The sequence below is a fragment of the Charadrius vociferus genome, unplaced genomic scaffold, assembly GCF_000708025.1.
Source record: "Charadrius vociferus isolate BGI_N301 unplaced genomic scaffold, ASM70802v2 scaffold39, whole genome shotgun sequence".
Lineage (NCBI taxonomy): Eukaryota > Metazoa > Chordata > Aves > Charadriiformes > Charadriidae > Charadrius > Charadrius vociferus.
Window position 1 is genome coordinate 3,208,297 of NW_009650188.1, and position 18,402 is coordinate 3,226,698.

General features: G+C 39.1%; 1 protein-coding gene across 1 annotated transcript in view; it reads left to right on the forward strand.

The window, feature by feature from the left end:
- The first annotated feature begins 1,315 nt into the window (after positions 1 to 1,315).
- The window catches only part of KIFAP3 (kinesin-associated protein 3), a 67,351-nt gene continuing 50,264 nt past the window's right edge, over positions 1,316 to 18,402 (forward strand). Inside the window, 9 exon segments of the mRNA XM_009892824.1 lie at positions 1,316 to 1,443; positions 2,704 to 2,858; positions 4,384 to 4,439; positions 4,943 to 5,084; positions 6,625 to 6,724; positions 7,491 to 7,615; positions 8,090 to 8,188; positions 8,883 to 9,061; positions 11,421 to 11,583. Of these exon segments, the coding sequence (XP_009891126.1) occupies positions 1,412 to 1,443; positions 2,704 to 2,858; positions 4,384 to 4,439; positions 4,943 to 5,084; positions 6,625 to 6,724; positions 7,491 to 7,615; positions 8,090 to 8,188; positions 8,883 to 9,061; positions 11,421 to 11,583 (1,051 nt within the window). The 5' untranslated portion in view covers positions 1,316 to 1,411.

The following is an 18,402-nucleotide window of genomic DNA, read 5'->3' on the forward strand; positions in this document are numbered from 1 at the left end:
GGTTGTATTCTGCCAAAGGTGTCGTGGTTTAGGCAGGACAGAAGGGAAAGCAGCCGCCATAGTAGCTGGGTAGATGGAGGCACATATTTCAAACATGTTCTGAATTTTCTGAGTGTAGTTACACTGAAGGCTGCATCAGGATTTGCTAACATTTCCGGTTCTGTGAGGCTGAAGTGATTTTCCCTGGTCTGATTGACCCAATACCATAGCTAGCTGCTGTATCATTTATGCTGATACAACTGCTGGTGAAGCCACCTTTATTGACATGATCTGTCTAAAAAAAACGCAACACCCAAACAAACCCCCCAAAAAACCAAAAAATGCACACACACCCCAAAACCCAAGCCCACATTAGGGAGTTTTGTAATCTGCAGTGTTTTAGCAGCCTGGTTTATGGCATGACTGTACGTACTCTATTGGCAGTACCGAGGGGAAAAGGGGCAGCTTTACCACTGAAAACAGAAATGTGTAACTGTATTCTCTGGATGTGGTTCTGCCATCACTTGAAAACAGAAATCAGATGTATTTTCATGGCCTCTTTTAAATCCATGGCCTATCCTCATATCCCTTGTATCTCTGCGTGGACACGGAGTTGCTGGCACAAAGGAGAGAGCAGGACAGGCCCTTTTGGTAGTGACATAATCAGTGTGCTTTCCTGGAGAACACTTTTCTAAAATATCTGTAGCTGTAGTAAAGCGGGTAGACATGCTTGATTTATACCTGTTGATGGCAGCTGTTGATCTGGTAATCCCCTGAGCCTGGCAACAGACCCAATGAGGTGAAGAACAGTAGCAAAGAGGTTTGTGCTTCAGGAGAGAATAGTTAATTTGTAATTAACTCTTGGTAGATTTTTAACTCTTAAGATTTAGCCAGGAGAGTCTTTAAGGAAAAATTTCCATTTGTAAATGACTGCACCAGATCAATGCTGTTAGCAGAAGACTTCTCACTACCAACAATGGAACAGGAAATCAACTGGGAAATTCACCATCTCTGTGAAATGCATCTTTTTTCCTGCTTGTAGTTCCTTAAGAGAGTTGGGAGAGTTAAAAATCTTCCTTGCTTGACTTTTGTGACTAAGGCTTGTCCAATGGCTTGATTGTTTTTATACGTACTAGAGGTAATAGTGAAGGAAATGCCACTAGCACTAAGCTTTGGTACGGCTGTGTGAAATGAAATATGGTGTGGAAGTAGGGCAATTGGATTTAGGGTCTGAAGAGAACAGGAGTCAGGTCATTGTTACTGATGTATGTTCTGGTATGTTTTCTGAGCTTTTCATTTGACCTGTAATTAATTTTTTTTTCTTCATGGCAGGAAGGTAAAAGGAGGCAACATAGATGTGCATCCATCTGAGAAAGCCCTCATTGTCCACTATGAAGTGGAAGCAACGATTTTGGGAGAACTGGGAGACCCCATGCTGGGGGAGCGCAAGGAATGTCAGAAAATGTAAGGTCATAGCAAGCTTTCATATCTTTTTCTGTTTTTCATAGAGTCATAAATTCAATAACCCGAAGTATCAACAGCCTGTTAGAGTTAATATGTTCTAATCTTTACAAAACTTAGTGCTAGATTAGTGGAAGGTTTAGAAGCCAGGAAATAACATGTGCCTAGGAAAGTTAACATCTAAAACACATGTTGTAAACTGCTTTTCATCCATGTACTTTAAGGTGTTTTGTAAATAAAAGTGATTCTTTCCATGATGTGAACTTGAGGTAGAGAAAAGTTAAGTGATTGGTTCCTACTCAAATGATGATGAATGTTGGAGCAAGTAATACTATTGAACCTTCTGAGCCTTATGATCTAGCTGTTGGATTTCCTGTTGTTTTGATCTGTCACCTCTGCTAGTGATTTCACTACAGTATCTGCATTTTAGTTTTGCCTGATATTTTTCTTTTAAGTGCATTAAAACATTCCCCATTGGAAAAGCCCAGAGAACCATGATAACTTTGGTTTCCAAGCTGCAGGTTTGGACCTTTCCTAGGTTTGTTTTGTCTCTATACCAAATTCTTTTTGAAAATTTGAGTTGAAGTGGCTACCTGTGTGAGTGCGTGTAAGAAGAATAATTGAGAAAGAAAAAGAGAATCCTTCAATTGTCTCAAATTTTTGAAGATATCAGAAATGTTCATCTGTTTTCAGATGAATCAGCATAACGTACATTTGCAATGTGGTGGAATTCCTTTTTGATCTATCCTATTGTTAATGGCCACAGATATTTCTTACTGCTCATTGCTTGTGGACCTGGCTGCAGGTCTGCCGGATCTATGGGAGACTCTTGACACTGTATCTGCAGTCACTGCAAGAGAACCTTCCTGTATATTAAACACCCATAGCTGTTTCTCATTTTGGATTTTTTGTGTATGTGGAACTCCTTTACGGTCCTGTGCACTTTTTTGGCTTGTATTGCAAGTAAATTACTGGGTGCTGTGTCTAAGATGGTTATAAAGGATCTGTTCATACAGCTGCATTTAGTGTTGCTGCTTGTCAGCTGATGAACAGTTATGGTCTGTCAAATCTATTTGAGAGTTACATGCCATTTGGAGTTGTAGAGAGCCACTGTTTTGACATTACCTTTGTAAGCCATGGCGCAGGCATTGGGGATATCAGGATCATTTCTGCTTCAAGAAGTTAATGACTGTTAATAACATAAATCAAAGGACTGAAGATACAAAAATGTAAGAACTGAAAAGAGACTTATCTGTGTTGCAGCATTCGGCTAAAGAGTCTTAATGCAAATACAGACATTGCTTCCCTGGCTCGAAAGGTGGTTGAAGAATGCAAGCTCATTCACCCCTCCAAACTTGCAGAAGTAGAACAGCTGTTGTACTATCTGCAGAATCGCAGAGATGCCTCAGCGGGAAAAGGTAAACAAAGGAACAAAGTAGCTCGGAACTGGGGTGCTTCAGCATTGAAACAGCTGCTGTGTGAAGTTTTTCTAGCTGAGGTCCTAATTTGCTGGATGTACAAGTTCTCCAGAGATAATGAGAGTGGGAAAGATGTATAGTTAAATCACACTTGGAAAAAAATTACAGTCTTGGACCAAGACTGGGGGGCATTACCTTTTTAACAAACGAAGGTTTGGGGGTTTTTTGTTAGTTAAACTTAGCATTGATGCATCTTACTGGCTGCCTTGTGCTTTAGCAGGACTTGAGAGGTACAGATTCTGCTATTTGGTGCAGCTTTTTCATATTGCATCTGCACTTGTAGTCACATCAAAAGACTATATGAGGGTCTTCCTAGAAAGACCTCTGTCATCATCTGTTGCAAGGGTAGGTAGTGTTCCTAGGCTGAATTTGCGCTGTCTGTAAACCTGCAGCAAGGAGTTTGAGTCTGACAATCTTTGTAGCAGACAGCTTGGGGTAATTCTCTCGTCTTGTCATCTTAAGTTCCTGGTGAACAAGTTACTGAGAACAGTAATTCTCTGCTCTGATGCCAAGGCATTTTGGTGGTCATATTTATGTCTTAGGTTCATATTAAACTTTCTGCTCAGGGAACAATTTCATATTTAATACCTGATCCTGATTCTTGTGATCATGCAATGGTAAGCTTTGTCTCAAGTTGGATTCTTATCTTAATGGGATGAGTTTAAAACAAAGATTAAGGGGGCAGATGACCTTACCGCTCTCTACAACTACCTGAAAGGAGGTTGTAGCAAGGTAGGGGTCAGTCTTTTCTCCCAAGTAACAGGCGACAGGACAAGAAGAAATAGCCTCAAGTTGCACCAGGGGAGGTTCAAATTGGATATTAGAAAAAATTTCATCACTGAAAGGGTTATCAAGCATTGGAACAAGCTGCCCCGGGAAGTGGCTGAGTCGCCGTCCCTGTAGGTATTTAAAAGACTGCAGATGTAGCGCTGAGGGAGATGGTTTAGTGGTAACTTTGTAGTGCTAGGTTAACAGTTGGATTTGATGATCTTAAAGGTCTCTTCCAATCAAAACAATTCTATGATTAATGTTATTTATATGCTTTGATTGTAACTGCTTTGGGTGTTTTACCCTGTTTTGTATATGTGTCTTGGTGTATCACAGGGAAGCTTTGCCACAGTGTACAAGCAGAATCAAAACTGCTGAGGTATCTCACTGTGGAAGCGAGTTTTGTCAGTCTGGGCTTGCACTAAGGTTTATTACCCTCTGTCTCCTCAGCTGACTAGACTGTAACTGATTGTTTGGACTGAGGAGTCAAAAGGCATCTGAGGGTTTATTTTACTCCCTCTGGGCTGTTCAGCTACAAATACCCGACATACCTTAACTGTGTTAGTCTGACAGGTCAGCTGGACACAAAAGGACTTTGACCTTGATTTAACCAGAATGTTTACTATGAGAATAATGGATAAGTTTTTGGTTTGTGAATATGCATAACTTAACTGCAACCATGTCTTTTTCTTTACAGAAAAGAAAGAGAAATCTAGTAAGCCAAAAGATCCACCCCCATTTGAAGGAATGGAGGTAAATATTGGTGTTAGAAGAGAAATGCAAAACCCATTTACTTCTTAAGTAAGCAGTTATATAAGGGAAGGGGGGGGAGAGGAAATGCTGAATTCTGGGGTTTTTTTGCTTCTTGTTTTTTAAACAAAGAACTTGGTTTGGAAATATTGCACAATGGAATAAAAATCATCTCCATAAAGGGTAAAATATTTGACTTGCCTACTTCGCCCTCCAACTATAGCACACAGCAGGACAGCAAGTGAGGTCTGGAACATCGGACAGGACGCAGGGAGTCATGTCTGAGCATCCTTTGTTTTTTGTAATTAAATCTTCTCAGATTTCCTGGTGTTCATTGGCAGTGACTCTGGATGTGTTGATTTTTTTTTCCTTGTATTTTATTTTTTCCTAAGATCGTAATCAAAGCTGTGCGCTCTTTTGTCTTGCAATTAAATAATGTTGTGATTGATTTTCTTGAATTGACATCTGTCTTTCTCTGTGAAACCCCTGCTTACGACTGCTTTCAGATTGATGAAGTTGCCAATATTAATGACATGGATGAGTACATTGAGTTACTGTATGAGGACATTCCTGACAAGGTGCGTGGCTCTGCCCTCATCCTGCAGCTGGCTAGGAATCCCGATAATTTGGAAGAACTGCTTATCAATGGTAATTTTAAAACCCAAGGGTAACTTCTCTTAATGTTGTGCTGTTTATTTGTGGTGCTTTCTTCTCAATGGAAAAGTAGTTCACCTTTAATTTGGGATTTTCTGTAGTTTACTAGACTTTGCTTCTCAATACATAATAAGCTGGCTGTCAAAGCCCAGTTGGATCTCTCTACAAGTGTGTGCTTCTTAGACTGTTCTTAGGTGGGTCTAACACAGAAAGCTTCCTGGCCTCGATAGACTTCAGCTGTTTTTTTTCTGATCCTAGTTATTTTGATGCTAAAGTAACTTCAGTTGGAATTGCTGCTGGAGACAAGAGAATGTGGAGTTGTATCCTGAAGATCAGGACACTTGCTTTGAAAATGGGATTTGCAGGCTGACATAAGTATAGATGTCCAGTTTCCAAGAGAATTAATAAATCAAATGTGGATGCATCACCAAAATATTTTACTAGCGCACCATACTCTTTTTGCTTATGGATCCAGTTTGAAATCTTAATCAAAATACATGATAGGACATTCATATTACTGTCATTTTCTGTCTGCATACATATGTGCTGCGCCATGTGCATTTTGAGAGCTACATCAGCGTGGAATAGCGTGTGTTTGTTAATACGTATGTGTACATGTGTATACATTCTCATTTACTGTTGCCACCTCTCTTCTGGGTGAAAAAGGGACCTGATACTCTGTAAAGATGTCAGACAAACAAAAGATAAGGGCAATCCAAACCAGACCTCCAAAGTAATGGTAGGTTTATGTCTTGTTAATTTAGTAATTTTTTTTCCTTGCCCATCTTTTACTGAGCCCTTAAACCCCCACAGTCCTTGAGTAACTGATGACTTCAGTGTATAAGGTACCCATCCTGCAATGTCAGCAAGTAAGATTATTGTAGGAATCAGAATGGGAGGGAAATGGTAAGCCATCAAATAATAGCTTGTCCCCATGTGTTGTTGCAAATATTCTAGTGCTTGAAATTACCATTATGCTGCTTTTCTCATTCTGATCATGTAACGTGGTGTGCGTGAAGAGGTACTAGATAGGGGAAGGTGAATGGAAAAGATAAGTGATTTGGAGAGGAAAAGCAAGCTGAAGTATGACAAGAAGAAAAATAAACCAAATTATTAAATAATACAAAGTTGCTACAGGGGGAAAAATAAATAGAAGTGGATGAAAAATGATAGTTGTCAAGGTAGAATTTAATGGGGATTTGGAAGTGAATGTGGTGATGTTATAGGTAGGGGCCACAGTGTAATACAGAACAAACAGCTGGCAGAGGCCAGAGGATCTTAAGGTAGTTTTAAGATGACTTTAGTGTTTGGTTGCAGTTTCCTTGCATGTTGTCACCTCTTAGGGTTTGTGATTGCATAACCATCTCCAGACAGAACTTGAGACCTGTGTTACATGTTAAAGTGAGATATCACTCAAAGTCTTCCATGAGAAAACTGATAGATGTAGAATAAGGTGTATTCAAATTCTGAGTCTCACAAAACAAGAGGAGGGAGGTGAAATGCTGGTGCTTATCTAAATCTTGTTTCACTTCAGAAACTGCTCTGGGTGCATTGGCTAGAGTGCTGAGGGAAGACTGGAAGCAAAGCGTGGAACTTGCTACCAATATAATTTATGTTTTCTTCTGCTTTTCTAGGTGAGTGCAGAGTCCCTGTGTATAGGGACATAAGAAACTTCTCTGTGCTTAGTGGCTTTTCATTTGTTTTCTGCACTGCATTACAAAACCTCACTGAAACACGAAAAAAATTTGCAGAGATGGAAACATGCTTGCTATAAATGACAAAACCGAGGCACAAAAAGGACCCCCATGGTGAGGTAGTGTGTAGTAGAGCTGGGAATAAACTAGTAAGCATTCTGACCCATAGCTTATAGGCTGAGCTGCCAACTTTTATTTTCCCTCAGGATTCTTACAGGGAAGAAGCGGTATTCAAAACCGAAGTGAGTGCTTGCTCTTACTTAGATATGCCAGTGTTTCAGCATACCCTGCTTAGAAATAATTTGGATGGAATTTGCATTGCAACTTGATTTTAGACCTCTGTTATGTTTCTTATAAGTAGAGGGTCCTCTGAAGCACTTAGAATATGAAAAATGGGGCTGATTAGAAAACATTTTCCTTTACGCATGAAAATTGGAATGTGTTTTTATTTTTACTTGGAACAACATACTGTTGCTTGTCTTATTACAATTATGAAAAAAAATATTAATGTTTTCAGGAATTGTTTTTGTTTTGAAATAATTTTCCAATAGAGAAGTGTTATAAACACAGATTGGGCACAGATTAAATACCTTTTTTTAATACTTCGTGTGGTGCAGTTGGGACATTGCTACCATAGAAGTCAAAACAGATTTGGGGTTGTTTGCGTTTATTATTTTCCTCACAGGTGCTTTTTTCTTCAATGTAGTTTTTCTCAATTTCATGGAATAATCACACACTACAAAATTGGAGCTCTGTGTATGAATATCATAGACCATGAGCTGAAGAGACATGAGCTTTGGCAGGAAGAACTTGCTAAAAAGAAGAAAGCTGATATCCTTTTAATATGCTGGGGCAGCTTGACGACTTCTGACTTGCCTTGATAGCTGTTGTTAAATTATACGAGCTGAGCACACAGCAACTTCTGTGAAAGCAGTAGAATTTACTAGAAAGTGCAAAATATAATTGCAGATATGAAAAAGACCAAGAGTGAGAGGTTTGGCCTGCTGAAGAGATTAAGCTGAAGTTACTAAAACAACACAAGGAAAGAAAAGAAGTTACATTTTATCAGCAGTATGTCTTAGGAACATATTGCTGTCTGTTAGGATGTAATACATCCAAGACTAGGAGGGAAAAAAGTAGATGCTGTAGATTACACATGTAGCAAGCTGTTGCTGAGTTCCTGTCTTTTCGCTGGCTACTCCATAGATTTCTTGCTTTTTACTAGTGATTGAACACCACCTTTGAGGACAACAGTCATGTAGACTGTATAACTTTTACCTGAACTCCTTAACTTCTGCAATTTACTTGATGAAGATCCTGAAAATCAAACCCTTAAAAAGGACTATGAGAAAACTTACAAGAAATACCAAGGGCTGGTGGTCAAGCAGGAACAGCTACTCAGAGGTACCAAATCCAAACAGCGAATTATTTCTTTGTCAGTGAATGTGGGTAGAGGGTTCTGTTGGATGCTTGTTACAACCAGGATGTCTTAAACTTACTGAATGCATGGATGAATATGGAAGAGCATTGCCAAAGAATAGGGAGAACATGAGTACCTTAAAAATTGTTAGCATGCTGTTAAACAATCTGACTAAGTGATCTATCAGTCTTAGAGGAAAAATAACAAAAGCGATCCACTTTACTTTTCTTTGCTCATGATGTTGTTTGGGAGGACTTGAGTTTCTTGTTTATTTTTTAACTTAGGCTAACTCGGCCTGCATCTAACTCAAGTTGAATAGCTTTTGCTCTATCTTGGGTTTTGTACTAAAATACACTTAACATTAGGTTGAAATGATCTGAGTGGCAAAGCTTTCCTGGGAAGGGCTTTTTAATGTTTCCTGTTGGAACTGAAAGAAAAAAAATATAAAAAGCTTCTAGTGATCATAATTTATTTGCTTTCAAAGCCACTATTAGAATTAATCTTAATGCTTTCTAAACAGGAAGAAAAAGCATTTATGGTCAGTTTTCTTCAAAATACATTGGGAAGGGAGTGGAATGCTTCTGAAAGCTTTGTCTTGAGCACTTGATGTGTATATAGAGACTTGTTTAGTTCTATTGTCTTTGATCTGTTGGTATTATTTGTATTGGACTTTGTTAGTTGCACTTTACCTGCTCCTAAATCTTGCTGAGGATACCCGCACTGAGCTGAAGATGAGAAACAAGAACATTGTCCACATGTTAGTTAAAGCACTGGACCGTGATAATTTTGAGCTGCTTATCCTGGTTGTATCTTTCTTGAAGAAACTCAGCATTTTTATGGAGAACAAAAATGATATGGTAAGGCTCATACCACTCTACTGCAATATTGGAAAGGTATGGACTCTGAAAACTTTGTGTGGTTGGGCAGAAGGGGGAGACATCTCTGTCCCCGCCCTAAATATCTGTAGCACTGATTGTCATCTTTCATCACTAGTAAAATGGGCAAAAGAAAAAAAAGTACAACATTCAGCCATAACATACTGCAAAAATTTTTGAAGAACTGTCATCCCAAACAGTGAAGTTACCTCAAAATATGATACACGAAATTCTGAATTTTGAAGTCAACACCCCAAAGTCTTGTCATATCCCCACTTGTGGAGATACCCATGACCATTCCCCAAACGATTCTGTTGACAGCACATTGTCTCTGCCATGTATTGTCTTGGAAAGCACGGTGGTTATCCTTTTGCAGTTTGCTGGACTGGTTTACTTATTTCCTAGGTCAACTTGGTCTTCAAAGGAACCTCAAAACTGTTCCTTCATGCTGCCAGTACTCCTGAGAACTGGAGGCAGTGTTATTCTTCATAAGCTTTTTTTTAGGTGAAGTTTCAAACTTCTGAAATTGTAGTGTTGTTTTGGGGTTTTTTTTTGTGACTTTAACCTCTAGCTAAGTATCTCTTTTACCGATTTCCCAATGGGTTTTAGTAGATACATGTCATCTTCTGTGCCTTTATGCTGGTTTGATAAATGATAAATTTTCCTAATCCAAGAGGTAATCTGAGATTAATGTTACACTTAAATTGTGAGATGAAAAGATCTGTGTAAATGCTATAGAAAATTAATTGCATCTTTATTACTGGAACTGTCATTCATATGCATACACACTGAACACTGCAGACAAGAGTTATCTCTCTTATTTATATCTGGGTATCCTATTTCTTAACAAAAGTCAGACACCAAGCATGTATTTTGGGGGGAATGTAGACTGTTTATCAGGTGATTGGTCATTGATTTAGTTTATACTTGTGTAGTGCCCTGAAGGACTTGATTAGGAAAATAAGGATTAGCTCTCCAGCCCACTGATTTGCTGGCATACTTTCTGCATTCCATTTGATTTAGTGGAAAGACAAATGAAACAAAATTGTTGAATTTATTTTATTGCAGAGTGTTTCAACAGTTTTGAAAAGACTTTTGAAAAGGTTTGTATGCTTCAGGTCAGCTGTCTGTTTGAGCATTCCTTACTGATAATAAAGATGATACTTTTTTCTCCACAGTGTTATTAAAGAAAGCTACCAATGAAGGAGAAGGTGTTCTAGTATTTATATCAGGCAATAACACAAAAACGTCAAAGGCAGAATGAACCAAGATTAGTTGTGCAATGCCTGATTCTAAGTAAAACTGAATAATCCATGTGTATTTATAGCACATTCTTTCCTTTGGTATTCAAGTGCTGTATTAAATTCAAAGCAGTGAAGTAGGAGTTCTTGCAATCTGATTGGTTTTGATCAAAGGTGTCCAGTCAGTTGTTTGATTGTTGCACTATGCTGTGTGGGGAGAGCTGTAGTTTCTTTTCTTCATATTCATTCGGTGTGTGTTTATAACTGGAAGTCTAGTTACATGCATGCAAAAGTTTGAAGAATGCAAAGTAATTTATGTGCCTCCTTCTGGCCGAGGAAAGTTCTGGGAAACAAAAAATGAATGCATTTAAAAGATTATGTCAAATAAAAGCAGAGAAATGTTGCTTAAAAGATGACAGAAACTTTCTGAAGTCTTGCCAATCAACGCTCAGATATCTTTTCTGGCTGGTAAAGTGAACATGATCTCAGGAACTGATACCACTTCTCAGTTCCTGGATTCCACTTCTTAATTTGAAAGTGATACATGTTTCAAGATTACTTTCATGCTTTTATTAAATTAATGTTCGGCACATCATGCCTCTTCTGAGAGCACATGCAAAGTTCTGTCTAGGGGGTTATTTGAAATTCATAATGAACGGTCTCAAATTCTTTTTGGATGCCAATTTTCTGTCGTTTTTGGTTGGGTATCTCTTTGACTCTAATGTCAGTTGCTTCAGGATTGCTTGTGTTTAAGTTTAAATTAGTTCCCCGCCCCCCAATCTAGTCTTGCAAGTGATATCTTGACCACATGCTTGCAGTATTCCAACTGTGAAGAATATTTCCAAGACATCTGAAATGTTCAGTTCAAAAACTTTTTTAATGAACATTATCCAGTAACCCAATCTAGAAGACTTCAACCACAAAGACACAAGCAAAGCTGCTTCAGATAAAAATGCATTGACAGTCACTATTATGGGTACAACTTGGATATGTATTTGCATATAGTTGCATGTAAATATATAACACACTGAGAGGGGCTTTATATTGAAGTCAAAGCTAAGTTTGGACAGATTATGGATTTTCTTTTTCTTGATATACAGGTTGAAATGGATATTGTTGAAAAACTTGTGAAAATGGTACCCTGTGAACATGAAGACCTGCTGAACATCACTCTTCGACTCTTACTAAATCTCTCCTTTGACACAGGCCTGAGAAATAAAATGGTACAAGTTGGTCTGCTTCCCAAACTCACTGCACTGCTAGGTATGTTTTCCTTTATTCTAACATAGACATTTCACCAGGGACAGTGAAGCTGCTTGCATCATGATACAGTGTGCCTAAATGTTGTTACATCACTTTTCTCTTTGCCAAAGAACTTCCTCACTACTCCCAACTTCTTGTATTCAAATCATCTTTTCAGATGCAGGTTTAAATGGAAGTTTAAAATAACTTGGTTCCCGGCAGAGTTATTCCTATGTTCTCTTAAAGTATTGAATGAGTCTTCTGCTCTTTAAAAATAATTTTGATAGCTACCTGAAAACCACGTGAGGTGACACATGGGTGATGCTTGTAATTTTGGGAGAGTACCTAGGAAAATAGGCAGCATGGAGCTTAGCTGATAGAGATACCAGCTACCTTTTCTTTTTTTTTTTTTTTTTAAATGAAGCTTGATATACCTCCTGGCTCTTGTCACCTTAATGGTGCGGACGGAGAGATCAGAAATATCCCAGCTTTGTCAGCTTCAATTCTAGGCAGTACTGATTTTTAGATTTTTCAGCTTAACAGTCTAACTTGTGTTAAGATCACGTGAGTACTTCAGATAGAAGTGAAACTTTTTGTTGTCCATAGGGGAAAGCCATGGAGACAATAAGGAGTTTGGAAAAAGCAGAGCATTGTACAATTTGATCATTGTTGTGCACTGGAGTTCTCAGGAGAAAGTTTTTATTGTTCCTTGTGTGTTCTTTTGTTGATACTATCTAGAGGCTGCTCTGATAGATATATTAAATATTTAGCAGGATTTGGCCCTAAGAATTGCTGAGTGCTCATTTTTAAGTGAGACATGAAGATCTTGTATTGTGGAGTCTTAAATGCATGAAACACTGATGCAAGACATTGTTAAAGCTTTCTTAGATAGCTGGGTTTGGGATGTACTAAATCCAGTACAGCTGGTGTATCCAGATGTGATTGGAACAAGTAGAATGCAACAGTGAATCTATGAGCTTTCTCCCCTAGCTTTGCATAGTCTCTTAGGATTGTTTGCCTTCTCAATTTTGCATTCAACCTCAACATGGCCTTATTGTTGTTTAGTGTACAAGTTAATACCACGAAAACTTACACTGCTTTGGAAGCCTTAATCCTGTTGGTGATTAATATAACAGTTACCTGATATATCCTGAAATGCCTCAGATCTTTTTATGCTTTCTGCCCCACAACCATGTTTGCACTTGATATCCTCCTCTGGGCTGAGCCAGGAGGAAGAAGAAAAAAGGCATTTGGAATTCCTCTTCTTTATACTTTTTTTTCCTTAAGACAGTGTTACTTGGCAGTAAAGTAAACTGAGAAGTGGAAGCTGGTCAGGAAATAAATTTTCTCTCGTTTGAGAGAGGATCTGGCTAGGTAGGTCTGGTTCAGCTTGGACTGTAAGCTTTTTGGAGCAGGAACCTGTCTCTTTCTTTGCACAGCAGCAAGTGCTGTGGTCTAAGGCTAGTGCTTCTGGGTGCTTGTCACCCCAAGCAGTGGCATGACACAAATCACTGAGAAGTCCCTGCTGCCAGAAATTCCCAATTGAATATTAGAGTGAGACTAAACTCATTAGTTAAATACCTGCTTTCTAGTGTCTGATTCTAATGTGGAGAGGAGAATTTCTTTTCAAATCACATTCTCTTGGGTTTGTAAGTAGGCCTGTATGGAAAGCTATTTGGCTCAGAAGAACTGGCTGCTAAAATTGCAGTCTGTTCCTGAAATGGCTGTTAGAGTAATCTACAGCAAGTTCTACTAGTACTTCCAGAAGCTTCACTGTCTGGTTGGCTCCACGGGTTCTTCTTTCCAAGCCACTCACCCCCCATTTTTGGGGGGGTGGTATGGTGTTTTCATAGAGTCATGTGCTGTTTGCCCTAGCTCCTCCCTGTAGAATTGCTTGATACTTATTTTACAGTGTGATGGTTAGAAAATATAGGTAGAAATATTATCTATTACTTGTTTCTTAAGCCATCTCTGTGGTTCATGAGACTCTTGATGCGGTGATTCAAATAATTCTCAAATACATTACGTGGTGTATCCTGTCTCAGGGAAGCCTGCAACCTTAATAATAAAATAATCATGTGCCAGATGCCCCTTTTATACAGGTTACTTGGGTATTAAACACACATTATTCAACTCAGTACCCTTCGGCTTACATTTGCAGGTCACCTTAAAGTGCTAACACACCTCAACAGCTGTTGACAAGTTACCATACAGCTCCTAATGCCAAGAGGTCAAGTTTGTTGACTCAGCCTACTGAAATTTAACATTTGTGCATGCTGTGCCTTTGAGTCTTTAGCACTGGGTTTGAGATGAGTATAAATTAAGTGCAGTAGGTGTTTAAGGGGAGAGTGGAGATTGCAAAAAAATTAAAGGACAGAATTTGTCAGGCAGCAGTTTAGGGCTGAGCACTGAGGTGGCAGCAGTCTGCAGTTCTGTAAGATGTACTTCTTTCCCAAGGGACACTTGGTGGCTTGGGAGTGGGAAGGCTCTTAAATGTAGGTGGAGGCTGGAAGCAGAGGGGATGGACTGGCTTCAAATGAGCTATCAGGAATGGACGAAGTATGGCATGGATATTCTTTCCCTTTCACTCCAGAGTGTTGAGGCTGCTGTTGAAAGCATAGACATGAGAAATTCTGCTTAGTCTTGGTTTCCATTTTAATTAGCCTTTTCTTTTTAATAGTGCCAATGCCTGCTTCCCCATGTAGCTTTGCCAGTCAACACCACTTGCTAGTTTTCGCGGCTTCTCTTCACAAGTCTGAAGTATTGTATATGACAAGACTCCTCTTGCTCCCTCCAGGCACCCAAGTTAATCAACTACAGCTGATCTTTGTTATTCTCTGAATCTCAAAGAACTGGGTGCAGTTGAGGGAAATTTGGCTTCAGACTTGAGATCAGAAGCTGGAACAGAGCTTTGGAGGCCTATGAGATATAGCCTGCTGTATTCAGGTTTTCCCATACACAAGCTACTTGAAGAGGTATGAAAAGAGAGTTTTGTTTTTCATAACTTCAGTTCTTTAAGAAAACCTTGTAATTGTTGAGTCACCAGGGCCTTGTGGATAGCGTTTTTTGTACCAATGGCTGTGCTTTAATACTTAGAAATTATATTTATAGAGTGATCTTTCTTTTTTTCTACATTTTCTGTGTGAATGTTTTATGTGCCAGTATACGTGAAGTATGGTTTCAGTGGATTAAGGTGAGAATTCATGTGCATTCACCAAGTGATTTAAACTAGACGTTTGCCTGAAATGTGGAAAACACAGATTCAGTGCCCTCTAATCATCACCTTGGAAGGAGAGACCAAAGCAGCATGCTATAGACTATTCTGTGGAGGTTTGCATCACACTTACAGTGCTCTCATTTTGCTTTGCATGGCATAATTCAAGTGAAGTGGAGTGGAGGACTGACTTGCTCCAAATACAGTAGAGCTTGGTGGTTAGTGTATTTGCTTGTGGAAAGTATTCTCACTGAAAGGGGGAAACATAGAGCTGAACTTTAAGAAAACAGATTCACATCCTTCCTTTATCCGTGGGAATGCTCTTCCACTGTGGGACAGAAGGAACATGTTACCCTTTTTCATAATTCTTCCTCTGGATGTGTGATTGGTTTCTAAAGTAAATGCCCTGGCAGCAAACAGAAGAAAACATTGTCTACAAGGAAGAATAAAAAAACCTCACTTCTTGTTTGGAACAAATCCACTTTGTTTTTCAGTTAAGTGGCCAAACCAAATACAGAATTTTTAGTACAGCTTTCTTAAATATACTCAGTTTGGGATTCACATTCTTCTAATAAGGGTGCTATTTTGTGCTGCGTCTGAGTGGTTTCTTAGCCTTTGTGAAGTGAGACAAATAGTTCTCCATTCTCCATGAGAACAGCAGGCAGTTTGTACAGCAGAACCAGCTGAGTGCTGCTGTGCGTGTTGTGGCGGGCTGCAAACTTTTCTTGGTGGACCCCTGTTCAGAAGGGGCTTCTGGCAGTGTGCGGGTGTGGCAGGCAGTACTGGGCTTTCTGTGTCCACCCATGAGTTAGTTACCCCTTTGAGAGGAATAGAAATGATAGGGAACAGTGCAAAAGCTGTTACAGTGGTAACTGTGTTGCTGCTCAAAGGGTAAAAGGAGTAGGTATGGCTGCATGCAGGGAGCAAATGTTTTTTCTATGATGTGCGCGTTCATCTCATAGAGGTGTTGGACAGTTCTTAGGTGTACTGAATGCATATCGTCTTGAAATGCCTTTTTTTTTTCATTCACTTCCCGGTGAAAGCCATACTTAAAGAATGAAAATCCATTATGCTTGGAAGTCAGACGAAAGTATCTCTTGTTGGTTGTTTGAAATTACTAGCTGATTTTAAAAATCGAGGGCTGATTGAACACAGGTATTGGTGAGCTGGAAAGTAGGCGGGTCACAAAAAAGTACCGGTTGCAAATCGGGCCCAAATGGGACATGGAGTGCAGAAGGGTTGTGCATATGGCTGTGAAAGTGTTACACAGTGCCAAGGTGTTCAACCTCAAAAAGGTATTAGGTGGTGATGAACATCTTGGGTTGTGTTTTCCAGTACAGATTACTGTTACTGAAAGAAAATTGGCTTTGTGCATTTGTATTCAGCCGAGTAGATAAGCATTTGTTATACAACACTCTGAAATAGTATGTGATCAGTCTCCAGTAACAGTAGTATAGTTTTGCCAGTCACAGTATGTATTGAGCCTATATGCCGTATTAATGTGAGCATCCTGGTCTGATGTTCTTAATTTCTCAGTGTTCCAAGACTTAGTAACAGTACACTGAGAAGTAGTAGCCACCTGACCTGGAAGCCTAAGGGCTGTGCAATAGTTTGCAAACTCCAAAGTAGGTCAAACTTTTCTATTATGAGTTCCTTATTTAAGGTAGAGATAGCCAGAGCAGAGGGTAATTTTGACAGTCTGATGTAGTCCTCACTGAAGAGTGTCTTCACTAGGTTCATTGATAGAATATTTGAGTGTTTTAGTATCTAAAATATTTTCTGGAAACTGCTGAAATTCCTCTGATATTTCTGCATTCTTTACAAGTTAGGTTTAATGAGCAATCAAAGAATTGCCAAACAGTTGTATGTTGGGTTTCTTAACAATCAAGTCTTGATATGGTGTGCAGCCAAGCTGGATTATATGTTGACTGCTGTTTAAAAACCCAAGAAGTACTTTGCTCTCTAATTAACGGAGTGCTGTGGGTTTTTAATGTTCTATTCCTTTTATGAAAGTTTCTTTTAAGAAGGCTTAAAGTAGATGTGTTCTCTTTATGAGTTCACTTGGCCTTTTTGTAATGAACTTATTATGGAGCTTCACACATCTGTTGAAAAATGGAGCTTCTTATAGGCTACTGCACTGTTTTTTCTGACTTTAATAGGCCTCGTTTATCCTATAAAGAAACATACGTTTTCTTACCTGATCAAGTGAGCAAACAATAGGGGTCAGATGTGGCAAAGACCCTAACAAAAAGCACATGTCCAGCCATCAGGGTGAGGTAAAGTCATATCGGGATTGCTTGAAGTTATTAATGGCAGTAAAATTTATGCTTCCTCCTGTTTTCCCAATTAAATTGAGAAACCTTTTTTTCCTAAGGTGGCTCTGCGGCAGCTGGTTCCAATACTTGTTGTGTGAATATTGCCTGGGGTGTCTCCATTCCTTTATAGTAGAGGCTGGCTGAAGCACATTAAGTAACAGTTCAACTACAGGGACCAGTCTGTTGGAAAGCAGTAATTATTAAGGGATTTATTTTAATGGTAGGGTTTTTTTTATCATTTGTGGTGAGTATTGCCAAGGCTTAAAAAAACACAACCAAATCCACAGCAACAAACAAATACCACCAAAAGAAACACAAAACAAAAATGTTTCTTAACATTCAACTTCTAAATCCTTATTAGAAGTGCAGATAAACCGAGCATGTCTAACTGACTTAAGGAGAGTGTGGGTGCACAGTGTGTCTTAGAACCCAGCACTTATTTAGATACTTTTACCATGGATTAGGCAGCAAACTTTAGTATTATTAAAGAAAAATTGACTTCTGATGTTGAGAAACACAGAACTCAAAGTAGAGAGACAAAAGTATCACTAATATTGTGTTTGAAGCAGAATAGAATCCCAACTAACTTTAGGGTAAAAGCCTTCACCATATCCCTGCTTTGTTCTACTGGTAAATTGTAGTGAATTTTCAGGAAAGAATAACTGAAATTCATAACATCATATTTTTATATATTACAAGTTTTTGAAGCCTGGAGAAGAGAAGGCTCCCGAGAGACCTTATAGCAGCCTTCCAGTACCTGAAGGGGGCCTACAGGAAAGATGGGGAGGGACTCTTTGTCAGGGAGTGTAGCAAGAGGACAAGGGGTAACGTCTAGAGAGTAGATTTAGATTAGATATTAGGAAGAAATTCTTTACTGTGAGGGTGGTGAGACACTGGAACAGGCTGCCCAGAGAAGCTGTGGATGCCTCATCCCTGGAAGTGGTCAAGGCCAGGCTGGATGGGGCTTTGAGCAACCTGGTCTAGTGGAAGGTGTCCCTGCCCATAGCAGGGGGGTTGGAACTAGGTGATCTGTAAGGTCCCTTACAACTCTAACTGTTCTACAATTCTATTGTCTTAAGATTTTTTTGACTCCTTGAACACTGTCCAGAGTTGGAAACAGTGTTTTTCCATTTTGTAGCTATTACAGGTGGATCCTTGCTAAGCTCATGGCTGTGGCATGCTGCTCACAAGTGCACATGTGTATTTAGCTGTGTTATTAGCTTTTTTTAATGAAGAGGATAACTTTGGTTTAACACGAGAAACTAACTTCACAAGTATTGACTGAAAATAGAAATGATTATGTCAGGAGGA